The 24,378-nt window shown below is 33.6% G+C and overlaps 6 protein-coding genes and 1 non-coding gene across 8 annotated transcripts in view; 3 read left to right on the top strand and 4 right to left on the bottom strand.

Moving 5' to 3' along the window:
- The first annotated feature begins 52 nt into the window (after positions 1 to 52).
- LOC111459812 (monooxygenase 2) lies at positions 53 to 2,546 on the top strand. 2 transcript variants are annotated; one of them, XM_023102885.1, is made up of 6 exons: positions 53 to 382; positions 471 to 617; positions 965 to 1,030; positions 1,362 to 1,524; positions 1,646 to 1,874; positions 2,013 to 2,546. In XM_023102885.1, exons 1-6 carry the CDS (start codon positions 147 to 149, stop codon positions 2,516 to 2,518), a joined length of 1,347 nt encoding a protein of 448 aa, XP_022958653.1. In that variant the 5' UTR covers positions 53 to 146; the 3' UTR covers positions 2,519 to 2,546. The 2 variants fall into 2 exon arrangements, with proteins under 2 accessions (XP_022958653.1, XP_022958654.1); XM_023102886.1 differs by lacking the exon at positions 53 to 382 and having other exon boundaries at positions 481 to 617; positions 957 to 1,030.
- Positions 2,547 to 3,018: 472 nt separating this feature from the next.
- Positions 3,019 to 6,349, top strand: LOC111459758 (ras-related protein RABD2c-like). The gene is made up of 8 exons (XM_023102792.1): positions 3,019 to 3,205; positions 3,772 to 3,844; positions 4,427 to 4,474; positions 4,566 to 4,613; positions 4,937 to 5,008; positions 5,106 to 5,261; positions 5,367 to 5,470; positions 5,983 to 6,349. The coding sequence occupies exons 1-8, from the start codon at positions 3,192 to 3,194 to the stop codon at positions 6,074 to 6,076; spliced, it is 609 nt and encodes a 202-aa protein (XP_022958560.1). The 5' UTR covers positions 3,019 to 3,191; the 3' UTR covers positions 6,077 to 6,349.
- A 595-nt stretch (positions 6,350 to 6,944) lies between these two features.
- Positions 6,945 to 7,017, bottom strand: TRNAE-CUC. Its single transcript has one exon. It is a non-coding gene; the product is annotated as a tRNA-Glu (tRNA).
- Positions 7,018 to 8,112: 1,095 nt separating this feature from the next.
- Positions 8,113 to 11,248, bottom strand: LOC111459594 (RGG repeats nuclear RNA binding protein A-like). The gene is made up of 7 exons (XM_023102578.1): positions 10,857 to 11,248; positions 9,654 to 9,954; positions 9,490 to 9,555; positions 9,272 to 9,407; positions 9,032 to 9,184; positions 8,893 to 8,949; positions 8,113 to 8,522 (listed from the first exon to the last, which is right to left on the bottom strand). The coding sequence occupies exons 1-7, from the start codon at positions 11,029 to 11,031 to the stop codon at positions 8,325 to 8,327; spliced, it is 1,086 nt and encodes a 361-aa protein (XP_022958346.1). The 5' UTR covers positions 11,032 to 11,248; the 3' UTR covers positions 8,113 to 8,324.
- A 4,113-nt stretch (positions 11,249 to 15,361) lies between these two features.
- On the bottom strand, positions 15,362 to 16,952 carry LOC111459567 (phospholipase A1-Ibeta2, chloroplastic-like). The gene has a single exon (XM_023102546.1). It carries the CDS (start codon positions 16,942 to 16,944, stop codon positions 15,448 to 15,450), a length of 1,497 nt encoding a protein of 498 aa, XP_022958314.1. The 5' UTR covers positions 16,945 to 16,952; the 3' UTR covers positions 15,362 to 15,447.
- Positions 16,953 to 21,165: 4,213 nt separating this feature from the next.
- Positions 21,166 to 22,067, bottom strand: LOC111459569 (ethylene-responsive transcription factor 1A-like). The gene has a single exon (XM_023102547.1). It carries the CDS (start codon positions 21,913 to 21,915, stop codon positions 21,193 to 21,195), a length of 723 nt encoding a protein of 240 aa, XP_022958315.1. The 5' UTR covers positions 21,916 to 22,067; the 3' UTR covers positions 21,166 to 21,192.
- Positions 22,068 to 24,238: 2,171 nt separating this feature from the next.
- The window catches only part of LOC111459570 (deSI-like protein At4g17486), a 3,145-nt gene continuing 3,005 nt past the window's right edge, over positions 24,239 to 24,378 (top strand). Inside the window, exon 1 of the mRNA XM_023102549.1 lies at positions 24,239 to 24,303. The gene's annotated coding sequence lies outside the window, so the exon portion shown is untranslated. The remainder of the gene's footprint in view (positions 24,304 to 24,378) is intronic.

Raw genomic sequence — 24,378 nt, 5'->3', positions numbered from 1 at the left:
AAAGTTCCATTTCTAAGCACGACTCTTCTCAATCTCCACCACTTGTTTGCGTGGCCAATCGAGTCCTAAAATCACTACTAATCTGAAAAATAATGTCTCTCCTCCTCTCCTTGATTGTCATAGACCAGCTCTAGAAACGAGCTACCATGGCTATGGCTTCTTCTTCACCGTCTGTGTTGCTCAAATCTCCCATTTCACCATCTCTAGCTCTCCATTTTCATGGCGGAGAATTCCCCAAGAGCCAACCGTGGATTCGAGCTCGACCCAGAACTAAATTTTACTGTAGAAATGTGGTCAGTGCTCAATCAGAGGTCAGGAGGGAAGACATAGTTATAGTTGGAGGAGGGATTGCTGGTCTTGCCACTGCTTTGTCTCTTCACCGGTAGGTTCTAATTTCAAAACGAAACTTCATACCTTTTAGTTTAAATGCCAATGGGTTTATTTGAATGCTCGAGGCTTTGAAATTTCAGGCTTGGAGTTAGGACATTGGTGCTCGAGCAAGCCGAATCACTTAGAACTAGTGGAACTTCACTGACCCTTTTCAAAAACGGGTGGCGTGTGTTGGATGCAATTGGGGTTGGAAATGTTCTCAGGACCCAATTTCTTGAAATTCAAGGGTATGTTCTAGTTTTTCTTGGTGTTGAACTCCCAACAATGATAAGCAGCAATAGTTTAGCAGAGTTTAACAATGATATTAAACTATGTTAGCCAGACCCTTAATAGTATTGACCAGAATACATAACTCAATTGATTGATTAAGGCATATACACTGGATCGAAACATCAAAGGTTTGACCTTCACCCCACAACAAGTAAATGAAATTGCAATCAGTTTGAATGCAGATTCAATGGTTTGATAGCATATTGAATCACTGTTAAGTTTGAACGGGTAGATTATCTTATATTTGGTCTATAAACTATGAGACTGGGTTTGGTTGAAATTGTTTATATTACCAGCATTGCAGGATGGTAGTTAAGTCAGAAGAAGGAAAGCAGCTACGCTCCTTCACGTTTAAGGACGAAGACGAAAGGTGCCTTGTTTTTCTATCTTTTATGTTTATGGAACTGAATCAAAAGTGTGAATTCCTCCTCGGTGGGAGAGGGGAACGAAACATTCCTTATAAGGGTGTGGAAACCTCTCCTTAGTAGACGCGTTTTAAAACCATGAGGCTAACGGCAAATATGTAATGGGCTAAAGCGGACAATATCTGCTAGCGGTGAGCTTGAGTTGTTACAAAAAGTGAGTTGTACGTTTAACATTTTTCCCTACTAAGAAAGGGTTTCATCGTTTTTTTCTCGTTTTCACCTTTGACTTTGAAGGGATTGAGACAAGTTTAATCATTGTAAACCGTGTTTCAACAGCCAAGAAGTACGTGCCGTGGAGAGGAGAACACTGCTGGAAACTCTGGCCTCTCAGCTTCCTGCAGGAACAATCCAGTTTTCCTCTAAGCTTGAAGGCATTCAAAGAACTGATCAAGATGAAGTCAAGTTGGAACTTGTAGATGGCTCACAGTTAATGGCAAAGGTTATTCAATCTTCAAACTTCAAGAGAATCAACTTAACTTTGTTTTAGCAGTATAGTATCCTAGTGTTTGATTCTTTGGTGAATTGGATGTTGTTTTCTGCTTGATATCACTGTCAAACAGATTGTCATTGGTTGTGACGGCATTCGATCTCCCATAGCTCGATGGATGGGATTTTCCGAGCCGAATTACGTAGGGCATTGCGCGTTTCGTGGGCTTGCATATTATCCCAATGAACAGCCACATGAGCCAAAAGTGAACTATATCTATGGAAAGGGGTTGCGAGCTGGTTATGTTCCAGTTTCAGCTACAAAAGTTTACTGGTTTGTCTGCTACAACAGCTCATCTCCAGGTTTGCATTTCTCATTCCCATTCCTCGAACTCGATTCCTGGCACTTTTATCTGTTAAAAGTTACCATATTTTCGGTATCCGATCGATAGGGTCGACATATTAAACTCAGATCAAAATTGGTGGTGTCTCACATTGCAGGACCAAAAATCACAGATCCAGCTGTTCTAAAGCAGCAAGCGAAAGAACTGGTAAAAAACTGGCCATCTGAGCTACTAAACATCATGGACACAACCCCGGAGGACACGTTAATCCGAACACCCCTCGTAGACCGATGGCTTTGGCCTGCAGTCAGCCCGCCCGCTTCATCGGGAAGAGTGGTCCTGGTTGGAGATGCCTGGCATCCGATGACTCCAAATCTAGGACAAGGAGCATGCTGTGCATTAGAAGATGCAGTGGTTCTAGCAAGAAAACTGGCCACTGCACTCAAGTCGGAAGCACCTTCTGTTGAAGAAGCTCTGAGGTCGTATGGAACCGAAAGATGGCCTCGAGTGTTCCCGCTCACCGTTCGAGCCAATGTGGTTGGATCGGCTCTGCAGTGGGACAACCCAGTTGTTTGTTCTGTGAGAAACAATGTTGTCATTCCCAAACTGGTTAGGCTTGGACCTCTGCTAGAGCATACCAATTTTGAATGTAATGCTTTGTGAATACATAATTTTATAGGCATTAATTGATTACTATTAAATTTTAAGGATGTAATTTTTTTTATTTTTAAATTGAAATATTAATATTAATTTTAGGTAAATTACAGGTTTATATTGAAAATTTATTAGTCCTTAAAAAAAAATTAAAATAATTCTCAAATTAAAAATTCGTCAATTATGTCTTCGAATTTTGAAAATATTTCTAAATATGTTTTAAAATTCAAATACCAATAAACACAGAATAAAAAAATAATGGAATTTTCCACTAAACTACGAAGCGACGTCGTTTCGGATAGAAAGTTTTTCTTTTCACCTAGGCATGTTATTATTCTCCCAAACAATAGAAAGAAACAAACGAAAATAACTAACACAACAATAATAATATTTTTGTATAAATACACGTGGCAAATTCGCTGTGTTGCCACGTCATCAAACGTATTGGCCACCTGGGTTCACTTAGTTCACGACATTTTCGGGTATTTATAAAGCACGCGCCCGGCGCCCCCCTCCTCTTCTCCCTTCATTTCTTCGATTTCTCCTGTCTCTCGTTCGTTCTCTCTCTCTCTCTCTCCCCTCTTCTCCGGCGACTGATCTTCCTCCGGTCAAGTTTTCGCCGGCAGGTCCTCTCATCAAATCGATCTCTTCAGATATAATTATAGCCGGTATCTGATTAGCCATGAATCCAGAATAGTAAGCTCTATTTTCTTTGTGTTCTTTTTTACCCTTGCGTTTCTTTGGGTTGAATTTGTCATTTGGAAGCCTTTGTTTTTGTGTTGTTTTTGCTGGATTAGGTTAGATCTGGTTGATGAGGAAGATAGAACTTTTTAAAGAAACGTTTTGTGTTTTGTAGCTTAATTAATTGAGGTTTTTTAGATGGCGTTGCTCTTTGTTGTGATTTGGTTGAAATCGGGGTGATCGATTGGAGATCTCAATTTATTTACCGTTGTGAAAAAAAAGGAGCCTGTTAATTTCGTGTTGCTTCTCGAAATGATTGGAGGTGTTTGAATGTGAATTTAGTTGTCGATATTGATGTTCAGCATGTAATATCAGCTTGAATTTCTGAAGGATTATGTAACTCGTTTGATTCTTATTTTATTTCGAGTATTTCTAAAATCTTATTGTTTGGTTTCTTCGTAATCCTTCAGGAGTGTTATATATGCACTATTTTACGTAATGGACTTTTGATGTTTAGTATTGACTATTTAACAGTTGGGAATACTGTGAAAATTTTTACTCCTTCGTTCTTGCATCTGCAGTGACTATTTGTTTAAGCTTCTGCTTATCGGAGACTCGGGAGTTGGAAAATCATGTCTTCTACTGAGGTTTGCTGTAAGTTTTCAGGATTGATTCTCTCCCGATAATCTTCTTTCTTCCACACTCTTTTTTCCTTTTGTTTTCTTGTCGAGAATAGAAGATGCATCTCTAATTAATAGTATAAATTGTTTTGCCATACCAAATGAGCTAAGAACAGTTACTGTGACTAAAGTGCGTACTCATGCGCTTCAAACTGTTTGTTCTTTGTTGAATACCATCCAAAGTTTATCTTTGACTCAGATAAGGAGTCTCTTCCCAACAGTTAACACCTCATCGTTTTTAATGTTTTTTGCCCCTCCCTTTTTTATATATACAACAGAACTTGATTCCTTTCCTTTTAAGTTGGCCATAAATATGTTCATGCAGAATTATGTTTATTTAAGTCACTCTTAAAATACGATAAATAAGCTGTTCACAGTGATTAGTTATTGTTATATTTTATAGAAATTCTCATTTTGTGTAATAGAGATTCACATAAATTTTGCATTGGTTGAGAATTTTGAGTCCCTGTCAATTGACGTTTATTGAGGTTGTTATAGCACGCAGTTTGGATATATCCACTTGTTCCTTATCTAATTCCTTCTCTCTTTGAAACAGGATGATTCGTATCTGGATAGCTACATTAGCACAATTGGAGTTGACTTTGTAAGCTTCCACCACTATTTGGTTTTCTTTACAAATGACTATTACATGAATATTTACAGTTCTAACGCTTCGATTAAATTTTTACTTGTAGAAAATCCGTACTGTGGAACAGGATGGAAAGACTATTAAACTTCAAATTGTAAGATTGAATCTTATAATTGTCCTTGCTTTAATCTAAGCTTTAGGATTGTTACTTGTCTAACCTTTTTTTTTTTCCCTTTTCTCTTACTTTCTTTCTTCCTTTCTATTCTAGAACATGCTGTTTTTTTCTGTAGGTATGGATAAAATTTAACAGCTGACCTTCTCTTTCTCTATTTTAGAAGGGGAAAATGGGAGGGTTGTTCAATTTTAGTGCAAGTGCACAAATCATTCATATTTTCTTAATATCGCTTGTTGAAGAAGTTTTCAGTGGTTATTTTTGGCCTTTTCGCTGTTAATTGGTAATTTTGATGTCGATTGTAGTGGGACACTGCCGGTCAAGAACGTTTTAGAACAATTACTAGCAGTTACTACCGTGGAGCTCATGGCATTATTGTAATTCCTACACTCTCTTCGTTGTTCACTTCTATTTCCTGATTTTGTCCATCTCCCTAAAGTAAAGCCTGCTTGAATGCTATGTTCTGCTATGTAGGTCGTGTATGATGTTACAGATCAGGATAGCTTCAATAATGTTAAGCAATGGTTGAATGAAATAGATCGATATGCAAGCGAAAATGTGAACAAGCTTCTGGTTGGTAATAAATGTGACCTCACTGCAAATAAGGTCGTCTCTTATGAGACAGCTAAGGTAGTAATTCAACTTGGGTTTCTTTTGATAATTATACATTTGGATGTTGAATATGAATGAGAAGATTAAAATTTGATAGTGATTCATAACCTTAACTTTTCTAAGGCTTTTGCGGATGAAATTGGGATTCCATTCATGGAGACCAGCGCTAAAAGCGCCACCAATGTGGAAGAGGCTTTTATGGCCATGGCTGCTGAAATAAAGAACAGGTATAAATACTAGTAACTTTTCTGATTACATAAACCTATTTTTATGGCAAAGGCTGCTCCAAACATCTCAATCTCTTATCGTACCAAATCGCAGATGAGACAGCCCACAAGCTTACTCTTATTTTATTATTATTATTATTATTATTATATTCATGAGTCTCAGTTACACATAACTCAAAATTATTAAATCTTGGTAGATAACCACCATGGTCAATGATCACTAGGCTATCATAGGCTGATAAGTTCTGAGTGTATGATCCGTAGTTGGGAGGAAACCAAGCTCGAACCTTGAGCCTAACCTACCTTCTAGTGCTATGGTCTTTCACTAGATATCACGGATTGGTAGATAGGAAGTGGTGAACCGCCCCTTCCAACTTCTACCTCCATTCTATAATCTATACCCCTCCACCACCACCAGCTCTGTACCCTGACTTGACCTTGAGGTGGCTAGATTCCTCGTCTTTGCTGCCCTTTTTACATGATTTGAAAGTCTTGGGGTTCATTTGGTATAGGATGGCGACACAGCCAATGAACAATGCAAGGCCACCAACAGTGAATATTCGAGGACAACCTGTGAATCAGAAAGGTGGTTGCTGCTCTTCTTGAAGATGCGTGGTCCTTATTGAATGGTGACTGATGGTGATGTTTATGTGTATGGACCGTGACGTGTAAAACTAGTCGTCTCTCTCTCTCTCTCTCTCTCTCACTCTATGCTTTTGGTATGAAAAGATTTGTGGGTCAAGATTTGCCTTTTCTTTTCTTCTCTCGCCTTTTGTCGTCAGCACGTTAACACTTCCATTCTTTCAAATATATTTGTTTCTGGATCAACATTATTCAGCTGTAAAATTTAGATATCAATGAATAGTAGTGTTTGCTTCATTTCCTTGACTATTATTATTCATTCATTCATAATCATATATATCTCATTGACATGTAATTTCTTTTTAGTCCTGTTGCAAGGTATTCCTGTTTTGTAGTCAATTGGTTACAAGGCGATGAATGAAAAGATACGAACTGATTTGAGCTTTTTTAGTTGCAAGCAGAGGCAAGTGAAATTTAGAGAGCATTATTTTGAGTGTGTTTTTAGATAAAGAATTGATCATTTTGATTTCTGCATTTATCTATCGTTTTTAATTGTCTAAATTTAGTTTTAGTATTTCCAATAAGCCTTAAAATGTCAGTTTAATTTTTTTTCTATAAAAAATTTGTAATAAGAATTTCATTCAATAGGGACTTTCAAACTTTGATTTAAACATAAATAAATGGCAATTCTTCCTTTCATTTTCATTTCAAATCTTATCCATATTTTAGCTTTTGTCTTTTTTTATGTATTTGGGACTCTCTTCAATCGTCACTTTAGTTAATGTTGTTTCGTTTAAAGAACAAAGGTGGTCAGGATAAGGGATACAAAATAATCATGGGACTCCCGTCTCTCAATCTACTTTGAAAAATCGATATAAAAAAGAAAAAAGAATTCCGTTGCCGAGACTTGAACCCGGGTCTTTCGGGTGAGAGCCGAATATCCTGACCAACTAGACTACAACGGATTTTTGTTAACAAATCATTGCCTTTTGAATTTATTGTAATAAAATATGTTTTAAACTTTTAGAAATTAGATTTTTGATTCTCGCTTGGGATGAATTAGACCTCCAAAGAAAGGTCAAAGAAGTGAGTAAGAAAAGACATGCAATGAATGTGCATGAATTGAATAAAGATGGCCGACAAGGTAAAGATAGAGCTTCACATATAATTTTGAATTCAGCGCAAAGCTAGCTCTCATTCATATATTATATGCTTGAAAGCCGTCTTTTTTTAGGGGACCTTGTGAGTCCTATCTACACGTGTACTTGTCTAGTTCCGAGCGCTAGGATCAATAAAATCCGAATCATTCTACCGATAAGATCTTAACCAAACATTTCGTAGTCACTCTTATTTATTCTCAACCTAACTTTATGCGCCTGATTTTCTTCTTCTCCTATGCGTACGTCTCGAGAATCTTTGATTAATCAACGCACAAATCTAAAAGATCTTGAAATGAAAAATGGGTAGGTGAAGTACGTTATGCTTGCTTGCTAGGACGTTTGTTTCGGTATTCAAAGTGCAATCCATTTTTAGGAAGTTCTAGGATACATGGCAGGTTTTGGAGAGTTTTAGGCTACTTTGTTTGTAGGTTTTGAGGGCTGGCTCGACACTTACAGAGCTCTTTTGAAACTTCAATCTCAAGGGATTTATAATTTACATTGATGATTTGATTGAAATGTTTGATTGATTACCGATACAACATGACAAGATTACAACTTTTTTTTTTTTTTTGAATGCTCAGTAACAATCAAAAACATATACATGCATGTAGTATAGTTTCATAATGAATGGTCATCACATCATCAATCAGATACCTCTAATCTTCACTTTTCCTGAACGTTCTATGAATATAACCACATACCAAGACAGTAAAAGTTCATCACAAAACTTCAAAATTTTCAAAAGTTGGGAGAACCTTCGGAATGAATGTTCATGGTCTAATGATTTTGCAGACAGCATTCCTTTTCATTTAAAACAAAACAGCCATTTTGAAGGAACAAGAAAATAGAGACAGAGAGGGCAAAAAGAATGGCAAAATTTGAGAACTAAAATAATAATAATAATAATAATAATAAACATCCTTCAACAAAATCAAAATTGATGCATAACTTAGGACGACTGAGACATAACATCCAAGATATACACTACATAGAAGCAGAGCATTAGAGGGAGTTTCAGAATCCTGTTGGTTGTTGTAACTCAAAAATCCCGATCTGATATCTCAAGAAACTTAAAAATGTAGTGACAAAATAGATTTTAGAGTCGTAAATCCTCACTTAGCACTCAACGAAGGGAACTGCCCTGGATCTTCAATGGAGGGGGCTGCCACATTCATTCTGTTGCTAACGCTGCCACCGTTGCCGTTATTGAGCCCACCTCTTGAGCCTCGCCCACGGCCCCTACCACGTCCACCGGGGCTATAGTACCTCTCACCTTTAGCAGGCTTCAGGAACTCAGTTATGGTCACAGACTACAAACCAAAAACAATTACTTGAATTAGTTCAGGAAATATTAAGTGTATGAAGAACACGGGTTCAAGATAAACTATGGTTGGCCCGAGTGGAAACACCATATACATGAACCACTAGGCACTTGAATACTAATGAACGAAAATTTAGAGTAGCTCAAAACTGCATAAGTAAATCCTGACCAACATTTGTAAGTTGCATACCAAATGAACATATGCAAGCAAATGCCAAGAAAATATCATTCATAACCACAAAACCCATCAATAATTGAAGTATCGACAATGCAAAGAAAACAATTCAGTTTAATTTCTGACATGTAATTAATTAAGACCAGACAGTAATGAGTAGCTCGAAGAACAATACAATGCATACCTTCTTAGCTTTCTCCTCCTTGTCAGCATTATCTTTGCGCTTATCCTTATCAGCACCCTGACAATAAAAATGTGTACAGTTAACAACAAAAGCAAAGCTAAAGATGGAATCGTGAGAGTAAAATGGGAGAAACCCTCACCAATTTAGCAAAGATTTCATCATTGCTTTTCTTGCTGGAAATCTGCTGCATGTTCTCCAACTCTTCATCAATCTCAGCCTTCCTCAACTCAGTCTTTGCCAACAGTTTCCTACTCTCTTCACGGAGCTTCTCATACTCTTTGAGAGTCATTTCCTGTAAAAAGATATAAGAAACAGATTATATGGCCAATTGACATGGCATACTAACCAATATATCAATACTTCAAGTAAGATGTCCTACCTTGTCCTCAGGTTCCTTCTCTTCTGGTTCCTTCACAGCCTCCTCTTTGTTGTTGTCGTTGACATCGCCATCCTCTCCCAATTGTTGCTCTGATGCAATAATCTTCTCATTTTCAGCAACAGGCTCTTCCACATCCCTTGAAATTCACAAGTCAAGTAAAGACAAGTTCAGCATTATCAAATCAGATAATTTTTCAAAATTGGACAAGGGAAACTTACGGGGAAATTTCTTCACCAGGAGCTCCCCAGTTCCTACGGCCAGCCCCATCACGCTTGTACTCATTTCTAAATCAAAAGACTACCAGGGTAAGATAAATACAAAAACAAATTTATAGGAAATTGATGAAACAGGAACTAGTATTTTGTGCAAAGAATTTACTAACCCACGTCCAGTTCCACTTCGGCGTTCATATAATCTTCGAGGTCGTTCCCCTTCTTCTGTTTCCCCATTGCTGAAGCCACCACGACGAGGACCACGAAAAGAGCCATAGGATGCACCATAACCACGCTTCTCAGCTTCCTTTTCACCTTCCTCAGTTGGCTGGTATCGATCGGAGAACCCATTCTTGCCACCATTTTCATTATTGGCCGAGTCTCTGTTGAATACTCCACCACCACCGCGTCCTCGTCCATAGCCACGCCCACCTCCGCGACCACGGCTATTTTCATTCTTTGCCTCCCTTACTGGTCATAAACAAAAATAGAGTCAAAATAATGTACAAAGTACATTTCATCAATGAAAGTAGTAGCCATACTAAAAAAATAATGTACAAAGTACATTTCATCAATGAAAGTAGTAGCCATACTAAAAAAATAATACCCATGTCCCCTAATTCATAAGCTCTTTAACAGAAATAAAATCAACACTGTAACTTACAACAATACTAATTAAAAGTACTGTAATACTGACTTTCAATATGAATACCTCTTTCCATGTACCAGCTCCTGCTCAGGCAGTTATTTGGCATGGCATAAGGGAATTAAGTTAATTATACCAACGAAGGAAGCATAAAGAGCATACTATCTATGTAATATCAACAACAACGTAATTACCTATTTTATTAGATCGTACACCACATTCTAAAAGATTTGCTTAATCCTTGAGATAAATGGTTTTTAATATTCTAGTCCCTTCATTGAATGATTGCTTTTAAGCCGTTTAATTTACCTGTAGCGTGTAAAAGCAAGCCAGAAATTTAAAGACGAATGGTTAGAACAATCAATATTTTTCAAATCAATCTAAATCAGATATGTCATATATTCATAAAAAAAGAAAAATCATTAACCACATAAGAATAACAAAACTAGGCTATACCAGTCAATCGTATAGATCGAACGAACTATAATTTAGGCAATAAGTTTAATCCACAAGAAACAAATAACAAACAATGGAACCAGAGGAACTTCAATACATCCAATCAAGACCGCTTTGCAAACAAACCCACCAACTACCACTAATAACAACAAATCCAAAAAAAAATGACCAAACATCACATGGATGACAAAACCATAAGCAAACAAATCGAAAAGCTCATTGTTCCTTATTCGAATCCAAACAAGAGTACGAGTCGATGAACAAGACCCACCAGCCTGAGCAGGAGGAAGAGGCTTGGAAGGAAGCTTAGCCGCTTTCGCAGGCTGAGCCGGAGCCGGTGCCTTCTTGGACGGCGGCGCCGGAGCGGACCGCTGAGCTGAGGCGAGCTGATTAGGGTCCTCGTTATCGTCGTCGACCAAGAGATCAAAAGGGTTCATGGTTGCCATATCGTGATTGAACAGCAACTCGACGAACTACACAGCTAAAATCAACTTCCAGTCGAAAACTATCAGAAATTATTGCAATCGATCCATAAAGATAAAGAACAGTTTAAGTTACAGAATTGAACTTCAGAGAAAAAAAATAAGTGAGAACAAGAGAGTGAGAGAGTCTGATGAATTGGACAGAAAGAAACCCTAACCAATGCGGCAGAAGGATGAGATGGGAATAAACCCAATCTTAAAAACCCTAGTGAAATAATCTTCTACCCCAATTCTATTTCATATCTATGCGCTCCATATTTTCATTGGCCAAATATTACTTTATAATATTAAAAATATATATCTTTTACTTTTTCTAATTTCTTAATTTCACTTTCGTACAATTTATATATCGTTTCTATTTATGTATTTTTTTTATGGAATTTTAATTTAATTTATACAATATTTTTCAATCAGTAAAACTCTGACATACAATTTAGAAAAAGGTTAAGAAAATAGAAAATAAATAATATAAAAGATTTTGTAATGATGTATTTTATTCGTTAATTGACGTATAAATTCATTCCTTTTTTATTTATTATATTTATTAAGATTAAAATAATAAAAATAAAATAATTAAATGAACTGGGCCTATTTGGGCCTAATTGGGCTTTGGTCTATTATATATAAATATAATTATATTGCATTTAATTATTATAGACTAAAATATAATTATATATAATAATTTATATATATAAGGTAAGAAATATACAATCATTCATTTCTTTTTTTTATGACCTCTCTATATTGCATTTAATTTTTATATAAATCTATATTATAATAGCTAAGAATTAGGGATCTTAGAGCTAGTCAAAATTGCATTGCATTTAAAGAAATTAAAACATACAAAAATGGAATTCCCAAATATAAGTTAGACAAACCACACATTAAATGTTATATAGTTACAACTCAAATCAAATACACCATTTTCAAACCTAAACCTTAGCTACTACGTTTTCAAAATCTAACACATTAAATGATAACAAACTCTATTTATTAACATATTTAATTAAATCATTTTGTTTTATCTCTACGTTTGTTATTAAAATTATATTTAGTCTTTTTCAATTCATTTCATAAATTGTAAATGTTGGTTAAGAATATTTAATACTAAATTATAGTTACCCTATCATTTAACTATGAACTCCATTTACAACGAGCTAATGTTTTAGGACTTTAGTTTTGAGCATAAAGATTATATATATCTATAAATTCTATGAATCTTAATCAATCACAAGAGCTTAATTATTTAGAGAATATAGCAGTATAGTTATGAAACATTAAGATTCAAATATTTAGTATATAGTACGAGTTATTGAATTTGATATCTTAATGTCACACTCGAGTAAATAAATGGTACATGAATGAATCATAATCAAATGTAAATAAAAAAAACAATCTTACAAATAGGATGGATAAAAAACTCTTGAAAATTATTGTCGTACCAAAAAATACAGTATTTTTCGGTTTGGTAGCACAAATTTATGAAATTTGTGGTTAATCGTGCTTGAGATAGTCTTCATTCTTAAAAGTAATGAGTAAGTAACGTACCCTGTTGTAGGAGAGTATCATAACTATTATTAATGACGATTTTAGATTCTGAATCATGCATACACGAGAAAAATAGGTTGGGCTGTTATTTAAAAATGGAAAAAAGAAAAACTTTAAAACATTCCAAATTGACATCAAAATTAAAATGGGCAATGAAAAAATGAAACGAAATAAGTCGGTAAAGTTAAGAAAAGGCTCTACCACTCACAAAGTGACCCGTATTGTCTCAGACCATAGCCGGTGCCGATATCGGCGGCGGCGGCGTCTCCGCTCCGTCGTGAAGACTTTCAAAAGCCTCTAACAACCGTTTCTAATTATATTGGATGCCCGTCAAACTCACCTACAACTCGTACTCTGTAAATTGATTTTGCAAATTAGATATTTATGTTAACTAATAAACTAATAAAAAGAAATTTAATTAAACTCTTAACCAATTTATATATGTTTTTGGAATAACACTATACATTTCATTATTGGTATTTATATTTATTTGTTATTATTCGACTATATATATATTACATATTTATTTATTAATGTGTAACTACATGGATATATATGGACATGTCGACATATAATATAATATTCAGTTTGAGAATAATTAAAATAATTTAATTTAAATATTTAAATTCGAGAATATGGACCTGTCGACATATAATTTCCATCTTTTAAATTTATTGAAAATTTGATTATCAATCAATTTAATTATTGGTGTTATTATTTTTTTTAGGGAAACATTCTAATTTTTTTTATTGTTAAATTATCTATTAAATTCATCACACCAATCTATTTAAAAATTAATTTTATAAACTCAATTGGCAATTATTTTTAATTAAGACAAACAAGTTAATTAAGTTTCAACAGAAAATATATTGGAAATATTTAGTTTTTTATTTAGTTTTTTCTTTAATTAATATTTAATAAAAGTCATGACCCTCTCTAGAACATTAATCAAAGTACATTTATTAATGTGATAAGACTCCCAACTATTACCAACTTTTTTTAGCTCATAAAATCAAAAACTTCTAAACTAGGTTTTTAAATAATAAAAAATTAATTATTTTGATATGGTAGCTTAGAAGTTTTTTTTATAGAATAATTAAGGAGCTGTTAAGATTATTATGTGAAATATTTTTTAATTATTTTGATATGTTTGAATTTAAAATTAAGAATATTAATTATGTGATCTATAATAAGAAATAAGAGAAAAAAATAAAAATATGATTTTGTTACAAATAATAGGATTATAATAAGATTGAAGATAAAAATAAGTAATTTAAATTTATATAATATACAAAATCTATAATGTTAGAGAATTTGAAAATAGGACCGGAATAGTGCGTCTAATCAAGTTAGAGATAAACGAACACTATTCAATTACAATATATATATTTTTAATAATTTGAGAATTAAAATGGTCGGACCAATGGAATAACGCTCTATTGACAAATAACATGTTTTTCATTAATATATCTCGACACGATTTCTATAAACGTGAATCTTAAAGAAAGTGTAAGTATATTAGCGACCAATTCAAATATTTTGACCGCGTCTTTAATTCTATTTTAAATATTTTTTTCTAAATTTGTAATATCACAAATGAAAATATGAGATAATTAAAAGGAGGCTAAAATTATAATATTAATTTTGATTTAATTAACTAAGCGGACACTTCATTAATTAATGGACGGTGACACTACATACCCACGAAAACAATACATTTATGAAATGTCAATATGTCTTATTCAAGTTTGGTAACTGATATGATGTATTTAAAATTGTGGGCTAAATATATTTATTATTTTATAATGGGAAGTTTATAGTTTTTTTTATTATTATTATTTGGATAAAAATCGAGGCTTATATGTTAAATTTGTATAATTTTAAGGGTTTTTTTAGATTTATTTATATATTCAAGCAAAATATGGACCACGTTCCTTCATCACTTCGATGGTCCTAAATACAAGTAGGGAGACACGTTCAACAATGTGCTGATAGTTCTAAATACGAGTAAGGAGACGCGTCCAATAATATCTGATGGTCCTAATTACGAGTAGAGAGATACATCCACCAATGTTCGATGGTCCTAAATATGAGTAGGGAGACACAACCAACAATGTTCGATGGTCCTAAATACGAGTAGGAGACACATCTAGCAATGTTCGATGGTCCTAAATACGAGTAGGAATCAAATGAGTTTTAAACTTAACATCATTCTTTATCTACGAAGATAAAAAATCATCTTGCATGTTGATGTTACTTTATAATATAGCCGAAATTTTGAACATTTGATTTTAAGAAAATAAATACGTATAATTAATCGTCGACGTATTCTCATACATATATATTTTTATTATTATAAGATATCATAATCGTGAGACAGAGATAAAACCACTAACATTTAAATATAATAACAAGTTCACTAAACTATGCATATATTGGATGATGTGACTGGGTGACCAATGTTATTATTGTAATTATTATTATCACTCCTTTGGTCCCAATGGATAGAACAATCCATGTTTTTTATTATCCTCTTTCCATCTTATTTGGGTGATGCATTTACATCGAGTGTGCGCATGTCTATTATTAATTTAATTTTTTTAAATTACATAAAAATATAATATATTGTTCTAATTTTTGTTTATTTTAAATTTTAATACACATGTAATAATAATAATAACAATAATAATTTGTGTTATAACTCGCCTAATCTGATCATAAAATTGTCAGATAAAGGCGAGAAAAAAAGATGTTGTGTCCACCATTACAAAAAAAAGTGATCAAATTTACAAAAAAGTCCTCCAAAGAAATTTGGATGAAATTTGGATGAAATCAGGAGGGACTAGGCAAGCACCCTGAGGTTTGCAGCTCTGGATTCAGCCCCAAATCCTTCACCTTACTCATGTACAATTTCTTCACATTCCCCTTCTGGTCTTGCATTAATCGCGCCAAACTCCGTTTTGCATTTGGCCTGAACGGACATTTGGACGACAAGAATCCGTCCACTAAATGCAAATACGCCTCCAAATCATGGCAGCAAGCCACGTCAGCGTTGGGTTTAAGGTACGGCGACATTTTTGTATCCACTCGCAGCTCTGTTCCGACATGTGAATACGTCACCGGTGGAACTTGCGTTATCACGTCTTGTGAGTTTACAATTCGCAATACTTTCACGTTTCTTGATTCAATTCGATTTGCAAAGCTTTTGTTTCCCACGCGCGGTCCGCCGAATGAAAACACCGCCACCGGAGGAATTTCCGGCGAACAAACACTGATCTCATCTGCCATTAGTACAGCCAATGCTGCACCCAAACTGTGTCCGGTTACGGTGATACTTAATGTTTCTCCTCTGTAGAGCTCTGTTAATCGTTTAATTTCTTCCAATACTGATTCCGATAAGCTTTTGACATGGGCTCCGGCGGTTTTGTATAGGCTGAGAAATCCGCACTCGACTTTTGAATCTTCATCGGTGGTGGTGTTGTTGTCGGCGGGGATTTTGATTTGATAAGCTCTGAAATTTTCGGCCCATTCAAGACATGTCGCGGTGCCGCGGAGGGCGATGACGATATCGCGCCGCCCCATACGGGCAATTTCACGGCGGTCGTCGCAAACGGCGACGTATCCAACCCAACTGGACCGTTGGGTCATCCAGCTGATATCCGGAGCTACCTCATCCACCCAACCGGGTAGACCAACTGATGCCGTGGCATAGAGACTTTTTGTAACTTTATAAGACCTATCTAAAAGCGCCACGTGGTGAGGGAGTGGGGCCTCGTTGGGTGACGTGGCGGGGTTTGAATAAAAAGACTGATATGCAGCTTGTACGAACTCGCCGTACCGGACGACTTCACGGCGTAGATTTTCGTCAAGCGGGTCGAGTAAACCGGACCAATTGTTGCAGCCGTGGTACTCGCGCCACCGCTGACCGAGCGAGCTTTTTGGTGAATACTCGACCGTTTTCGAGAGTAACTGGTGCAGCCGGTTGAGGTTTTTCGGCGACATGTCCTCGGCCGCCTTCCTCCCCGGCCAGATTCTGGCTAGGTTCAAGTCTTGTAAAAGCCCCTTTCCTTTAATGGGTATGGATCCCTTGTTGGGGTCCTTGCGAACCGATTCCGGCTCCAACATAGTAGGCGGATCGGTTTTCTTTAGCAACTTATCCAAGTTTGCCAGATGCCGGCGAGTGACATCAAACGGCGCCGCCGTCTTACGGGAATTAGAAATCTTGGCCGCCGACGGGTTCAACGGCGAGATTTGGTACTTGCAACTGGACTGGAAGACCTGAAAGCCGGTGAGATTTTGGGGCGGAATTGTGGAGGTTATTAATTGCATAGTTGAGAACCAGGGATGAAGATTTTGAAGACGAAATGGAGTTGAATGGAAATTGTGGAGGAGATTAATATATAGTTCGGGGCTGGGGAAATGCCATTGATTTAGAGGGAAATTACAAGATATGCCATTTAAAGGGAAAATAAATAATAATAATTGTTAGAAAAAAATAAGGTGTGTTTCATTCAGATACTAAAGAGGGCGAAAGGGATTCCTTAAAGTCTGCAATTGATGAAGCGTGTTTTTGTTTAAACCCGTATTTTCGTGTCTTTACTCGGACCACTTTTTCTTTTTTTTTTTAACTTTCTTTAAATTACAAATTTGTTATAAGAAAATAATAATTTTTTTTAACAAACAGTGTTAAAATATTCTATAAATAGTCCATCTTAATATTTTTTTTTAAGACCTTATGACATTTTTTTTAATCCAAATATTTATTTATCATGCCATAAAAACTATTTTTTTAAGTCTACATTATTTGGTGCTTTAATTTATTTAATTTTGTGAACCTTTAATTCCTATTTAATAGGTTTTTAAAAATTTTAACTTTTAAATATTCGAAAAAATTAAATTTGTAATTTTAAAAGTTGAGATAACATTTTTTTAGTTTGATTTCTGTCTCAATATATTTATTTTTATTTTTTCAATTAAATTCTGACTTTTACCTAATGATATGGGAAAATAATTATTTCTAATAAGTTCAATTATAAATGACAAAGTTATAATTTAGAAGTTCTTTCTTATATTAATTCTTAAATTTTATTAATTCATAAGTGCTTGGTTAAAAAAAGATTTATTTTTATTATTTTTATTTTTTTAATTTTGACTAAAAAGAGTGCTTGGTTAAATTGAAAGTGTGAACAAAACAATGAAAATGGTAGAATTGTCTGAATTTTTCAAGAGGAGAATTCAAAAGTGTGGAATTTATAACTCTTATTTTCTCAATTTTTGTAATTTCTCTATAAAGTTCAAGGCCCCGTTACCGTATATTATTCGCTTTAATCCGACATATATCATCGTCAGCCTCACAATTTTAAAACACGTTATCAAGGAGAGGTTTCCATATCCTTATGTTCAATTCTCCTATTCAACCGACGTGGGATCTCATAATCCACCATTATACGGAATGTTTTGTTCTCATCTCCAATTGATATGAGATCTGACAATTCACCTCCTTGAGAGTCTAGTGTCCAAGCTTGCACATCAGACTCTAATACCACTTGTAACGACCCAAGTCCATCGTTAACAAATATTGTCTAGTTTAACCCGTAACATATCGTCGTCATCCTCACAGTTTTAAAACGCGTCAACTAGGAAGAAGTTTCTACATTTTTATAAAAAAATATTTCATATCCTTCTCGAATCCATATGTATCTCACACATCCCATCAATAAAAAAAATTCTATTTCAATCGAGAGGCAAGAAAGTAACAAATTTCTAATAAAATTGTGTTTTTTTTTATTATTATTATTAGAAACACACCAAATTCTTATAAAAACACACGGACAAGCAAAAAGTCAAAGTAACAAAAAGGAAAATTAAGAGGCCACCCACCCAATATAATAATATAATATTACTATATGTCAATCACGTTTAATTATAATTAAATCAACAATAAAAAAGGTGCATCTTATTTGTTTAGGTATTATCTATTAATTATTTTAAACTTTTATTAATTATCATATCATCGTGATTACTCTCGTTTAAATATAATTTAGATTCTTTCATGTATATTTTTTCTACTTGATGTCACAATTAACGGCCAATTAATTGGGCATAATTTAAAAGATAGAATTCACGGTTAAAATTCATTTAAAAAATAATAATAATTTCGATACTTTAATTGAGAGTACACATGTGTAACTCACACCAATATTTTTTTCTTCTATTTTGAGTTATTTCAAACAATGTACCAAATTTTGACTTAGGGTCAAAATAACAATAATAATAAATATGAGGGACAAAAGAAGAATGTCATTGGGATCCTTAAAAATTAATTAGAATTAAATTATTATTTAATTTCCAAAATAAAGAGATTTTTATTTAATTTCCATAAAGAGGTTGTTAGTTGATCTGATATTCAATAAATAAGAGACCGTAATTATTATTATTGGATAAATCTAGTAAATGCGTATATTAAAAAATAAAATAAATAATTTATAATTGTTCCCACTCGTAATTAATTTCATTAATTAAACATAATTAGGAACTAAGCAGAAGAAAGAGATGATGAATAGAAGAGAAAAGGTCAAAAGGAGCTATAAATTAATTAATCAATTAATGCAAATTTGAGAAGTTTTAAGAACACAAACCCAAACAAATCCCCATCAATTTGTTTTTTGTTTTTTTTTTTTTTTGTCAACAACGAGCGTCAAAATATTGACTTTTGAGATGACAATACTTGTCATAACATTAATTACCTATGCTTAACGAGTTCTTGTTGCTTAATTACATGCTCATGGAAGCTAATATATATACTCGGAGTTAGGGTGACCTCTTGGAAATCATTGAAACTCCAAAGTCAAATACCTTTGGCGATAAGCAATTGTATGTCGGGTGATCTTCAGGAAAATTTCTTATAAATATGTGGGTAAAACAAGGTATGGTAAAAAGACCCATATTTATTTGTAGGTATATTCTCGTACAATATTGCTATCGAAATCATTTAATAAATAAATAAATAATAGTAGTAAAATAACAACCGGTTCACATTTGAAGCTTAACTAATCGATTATGTTCATACAATTCTATAATTTAAAAATGTTTAACTTAGTCGTTTGAGTAGTTTAAATATTTTAAATAATGATCTATAAATTACTTGTTTTGTTTTTTTCACTTATAAAATCATTTGTTTTGTTGCATTATTTAAACCTAAATAATATAAAAAAAAGACTAAATCTCTAATTTAAAGCTTTTTAATTAAATTATAACAATATTTAGTTTCTAACTTAAACTTAATAATAATAATAATTAAAGAGTTAATGAGGGTGGGGAGTGGCGGAAGGCCAAGAGCGTGTGACACGGTATTGACACACGTTAGAGTGGAAAAGTAATTAAAAATAAAGAAAAATAAAAAAATATGGGAACAGCGTAAATTAGTTGTAGGTCCATAACTTTGTATTTCATTAAAATATATATTTTAATATAAGGTGTGCGTGACATTTTATAATCAAACATTTATTTAATACATAGTTTTCTCTGACCCTTCCTCTATTAATTATTAATGGTTTGTTTAATGTTCCATTTCAACCAACCACCGGTTTTTATAGTAATGACCCGAGTGTGACTATGACCCATGGGTTTATCTCTGTTTTTTCTTTTTCTATGTTACGAGACAAAAAAAAGAAGTCATATATAGATAGCCGAGGTAGGTCCATTTTTGCAATAAAATATGATAGGATCGAACATGTCGTTCTTGTCTCAAAGTCAAAAGTCCGTATTAAGTATTTAGATTAAGTTTTATTGTTCATATTATTTTTTAATTTAAATATCTGTTTTTGAGCAATTCTACTACGATCCTAAATAAATAATTATTTAATTATTTTAGTTTAATAATTTAAGGAAAAATATTCAAATTAAATAATCTAAACGCTATTTATTAAATGATATTCAAAATCCAAAAGAAAAAACGAAATGGAACTCATTTTATAAGTCAAGGAATGAGAAAAATATGAAATAAATATAAATATTGTTATTTTTATTTTTTTTGGTGATACAAAAAGAATATGATAATAAAATTGTGGTTTAATATTATTAAATAAATATTTAATATTTGGATGTATTTAGATGAGAGAAGTCAAAGGAGACGGTACTGAAAGCAACGTCTAATAAATGGAAGTTGCACGGAAATCGGGTCTTCCACGCTAGAGATTCAACATTTGTTTATTTATTTATATAATTTAGTTGACAAATTTAAATGTCAAGTAAAATTATATATTTTTCTTTTAATAATGATTAATTTGACTTCGATGAAGTTGGGCTTTGGCCCAAATTCATTTTCTTAATCATATGGTTGGTGGGCCAAAGTTGACTTTTGTAAGTCCCATTTTGCAAATTTGGGCTTTACTTTGTGGAGTTATCAATTGTAATTGGGCTTCAATTCATAAATAGAGTTCCTTGTTTGGGCCTTTTTAAATTTCAAATTTTTAATTAAATTAAAATTTTATATTAACAAATTATATATCCATAAATCCAAACAAAATAAAACTTTTTTTTCAACTTAAAAAGCCATTTATTTATTGGCTAGATGTGTTAGCATTGGCTGACAAACATCTGCCCTCCACGTGTAAAGCTTGCCACTTGTTGCTCCACTTGTACTCCTCCACCTTCGACGGCGGAGGTGGCCTTCTTCCGCCGCTTTGGCGAAGAAGAAAGATCCGGCGAGGATCGCTTCGACGTGATTCGAACCGGTTCGGGCTCGCCGGAGTTGACACGGAGGGGGAAATTGAGTAGAGCTCTCGAGCCTCTCATTCGGTAGGCTGCCCGATCATAAGCTAGGGCGGCATCCTCCGCCGTCTCATAGGTTCCAAGCCAAACTCTAGCGCCATTTTTCGCCGGGTCCCGAATCTCCGCTGCAAACTTCCCCCACGGCCGTTGCCGCACTCCTCTGTAATGCTTACCCTTGTGCGGTACCACCGCCGGCCTCACCGCCACATTGGGTTGCACCGGTGGAAAACTTACGGGAATCATCTCCGGCTCCGACTTCACCGCCGAGAACCCAAAATCGCAACTTCCAAGCGACGGCACCCATCCAGCACCGACGGCATCCCCGAGAACAGCAGCGAGAAGCATATCTTCAGAGTCATCCACTTTGAGTGGCAAATCGCCCCAGTTGTCGCCAAGACATGGAATTAAGCTACTGAAACTACCAGTCTGGTTGAAAACGGGACCGGCGGCATCCGATTCGCCTAACAAATGGCGGCGAATTGGGCCAAGATATGCAAAATCCGGCTCTGTTTTTGTGCTGTGGTGCATAATTCCCCTGAATCTTTAAAACCCAGTTCAATTTTGGTTCTGAGACAAAAAAAACTGAGAAACTGGTTGGAGTTTAATGAATGGGAGATGTTTTAATATAGCTGTGGGATTTGAAGCTTTTGAAAATTGAAACTTTCAACCTTTGAAATTGACACCAACAAAAAAAAAAAAAAAAGCAGTCTCTGTTTTTTTTAGTTCATTTTTTGGTTGAAAATTCTAATGATTTTATCAAATTGAGGCTTCTGAGAAGGTTCTTCATAGGGCAATTTGGGTGGCAGAAGAAAGTGGAAGACACGTAATTTATATACACGTGCTTAAATTTTAATCTGAAATGACGGTATTGCCCTTCTCCTAATTATCCATTTCCTTTTTAAGAATGTTTTTAAAGGTTAAATTTGGTAAATTAAATTTTGGATATTTCTTTCTCATGACAGTCATTAATTTCCTAATTGAGTATGCAAATTTTATTTTTCTCCCACAAACCCAATGGCGATTGTGCCCCTTAGTTGTCTCCCACTCAAAGCTACCCACTTACGGGCTCTTATCTTTAAACTCGTTAAATTGTAGTTATTGTTATTTTTTTTTTATGAAAAATACTCTTTTATGTAAGAAATTAATAAAATTTACGTGAGTTTATAGAGGTTAATTTGGTGATATTAAAAATTTATAACAAAAAATAAATTCTAATTTACAAAAATAGTATATGACTGATTAGGATTATTTGAGGGAGGCTTGAAATTATTTTATAAATTGTCGGCTAGAAATTTGCTGCAATAGAGAAATGACTAAAATACCCCACCTGTCATATTTGATTCTGACCACTAAAAGTAGTTTCTTTCTGGTAGTCAAAAAGCCTCCATCTGGTCTGCACGTGCCAACATGCCACACGTGCGCCGCAACGCAGTCTTTTTGTCGGACCAATAATATTCCCTGGACTGGAAAAACAGAAATTGAATATCAAATACTATGAATTTTTTTAATTAATTATTATTGTTATCTTTTGTGATCCAAACTCACATATTAAATTTTAATTAACAAATATTATTAATTTTCTTAATTTTAAAATGAGGATAAAAATAAAAATTAAGAGTAACTAAACTAATTAGATCGAGTTAATTTTATTATTCTTAGCAAATTAATTTTGTTATTAAATAATTGATAAATAAGTCTAATGTCATTTTAATCCAAATTAGAAGCCATAAATATGTTAATTAAAAATTGAGAAAATAGCTTCTTTTTTTTTTGAGACGTTAGTATAGGAAGGTGAGAGGGACTTTCTTGGTTTGAAAATTATGTCGGATAATTATATAAAATTGCCCAATTGGACAATTTTATTTCAATTTAATATTTAAATAAAATAATAATTGCTTGCAAATTTTAAATTCTCTTCATGGTTGGGGTAGATATTGAATAGAATGTCAATCTCTCTATATATTATTTATTTATATTTATGTTGTTTAACACGTGTCGAATTTGCCAAGGTGCCATTTTTAATAAAAAGTTCTATTTTCATTTTTTTTATTCAATCAAGAAATGTTTCGTTTTTCTTTTTAATTGAAATCTTGATGATAAAATTGATATTAATCGTTAAAATCTATCTATTTAACACGAATGATTAATTATTTTTATTTTTTGTTTGTGGCGTACAAAAATCAATTATTTGAAAGATAATAGGTTGATAATGGATAGGATCCGACCATTGGACGACATTGAAAGCAATTATGGAAAATCACAGCTGTCAAAATGACCAATTTGCCCACCTTTTTCCATCCCATTTTGGAGCTTTTCTTTTAAAATTAGTTTACATTTGTCATTTTGCCCACCAAATTATTTGGAATAAGAATGAACCAAATAATTATTATAATTTAAAATTAACATCCATTCACAAAGAAAATAAACAAAGTTCTCAACATTTTTTTTTCTCTCAACAATAAGTTAAAAATAGTAAATACCCATAATTTGTCTAATAAATTATCGAATTCAATTTTTGGTCCAATAGATTTTTGAATTATTCGACATTTAAATTTTTTTTTATAAATTTATTAGATATAAAATTAAAAATTTAGAGTCACATCGGACATAAAATTAATAAAATGTTTTTTTAACCTATCAAAACCAGACTAAAATTATAATTCCAAAACATGTTTTATGTTTTAAATATTAATGGAAAGATTGGAGTAATATTTCAACCTTCTAAATTATAGAACTTTTGGATGTTTGACAAGAATTTACTTAAATACTTAGATCGCAAAGCTATGGATAATCAAATAATTTGAAATAAAAGTATGATAACTAAAAATTAGGAGGTAAAGAAGTGAGCATTTTTTCAACGTTTGAGATAACACACGGTTATGGAGGTTGAAGTTGCAAGGGAAAATGGGCGACTTGGTGATAAAATCATAGAAATTTAGGGCTTTTTTTTTTTTTTTTTTTTTTTTTTTTTTTTTTTTTTTTTTTTTTTTT

Source organism: Cucurbita moschata, unplaced genomic scaffold (assembly GCF_002738365.1).
Source record: "Cucurbita moschata cultivar Rifu unplaced genomic scaffold, Cmos_1.0 Cmo_Scf00022, whole genome shotgun sequence".
Classification (NCBI taxonomy): Eukaryota; Viridiplantae; Streptophyta; class Magnoliopsida; order Cucurbitales; family Cucurbitaceae; genus Cucurbita; species Cucurbita moschata.
This window is presented reverse-complemented; position numbering and strand designations above follow the sequence as displayed.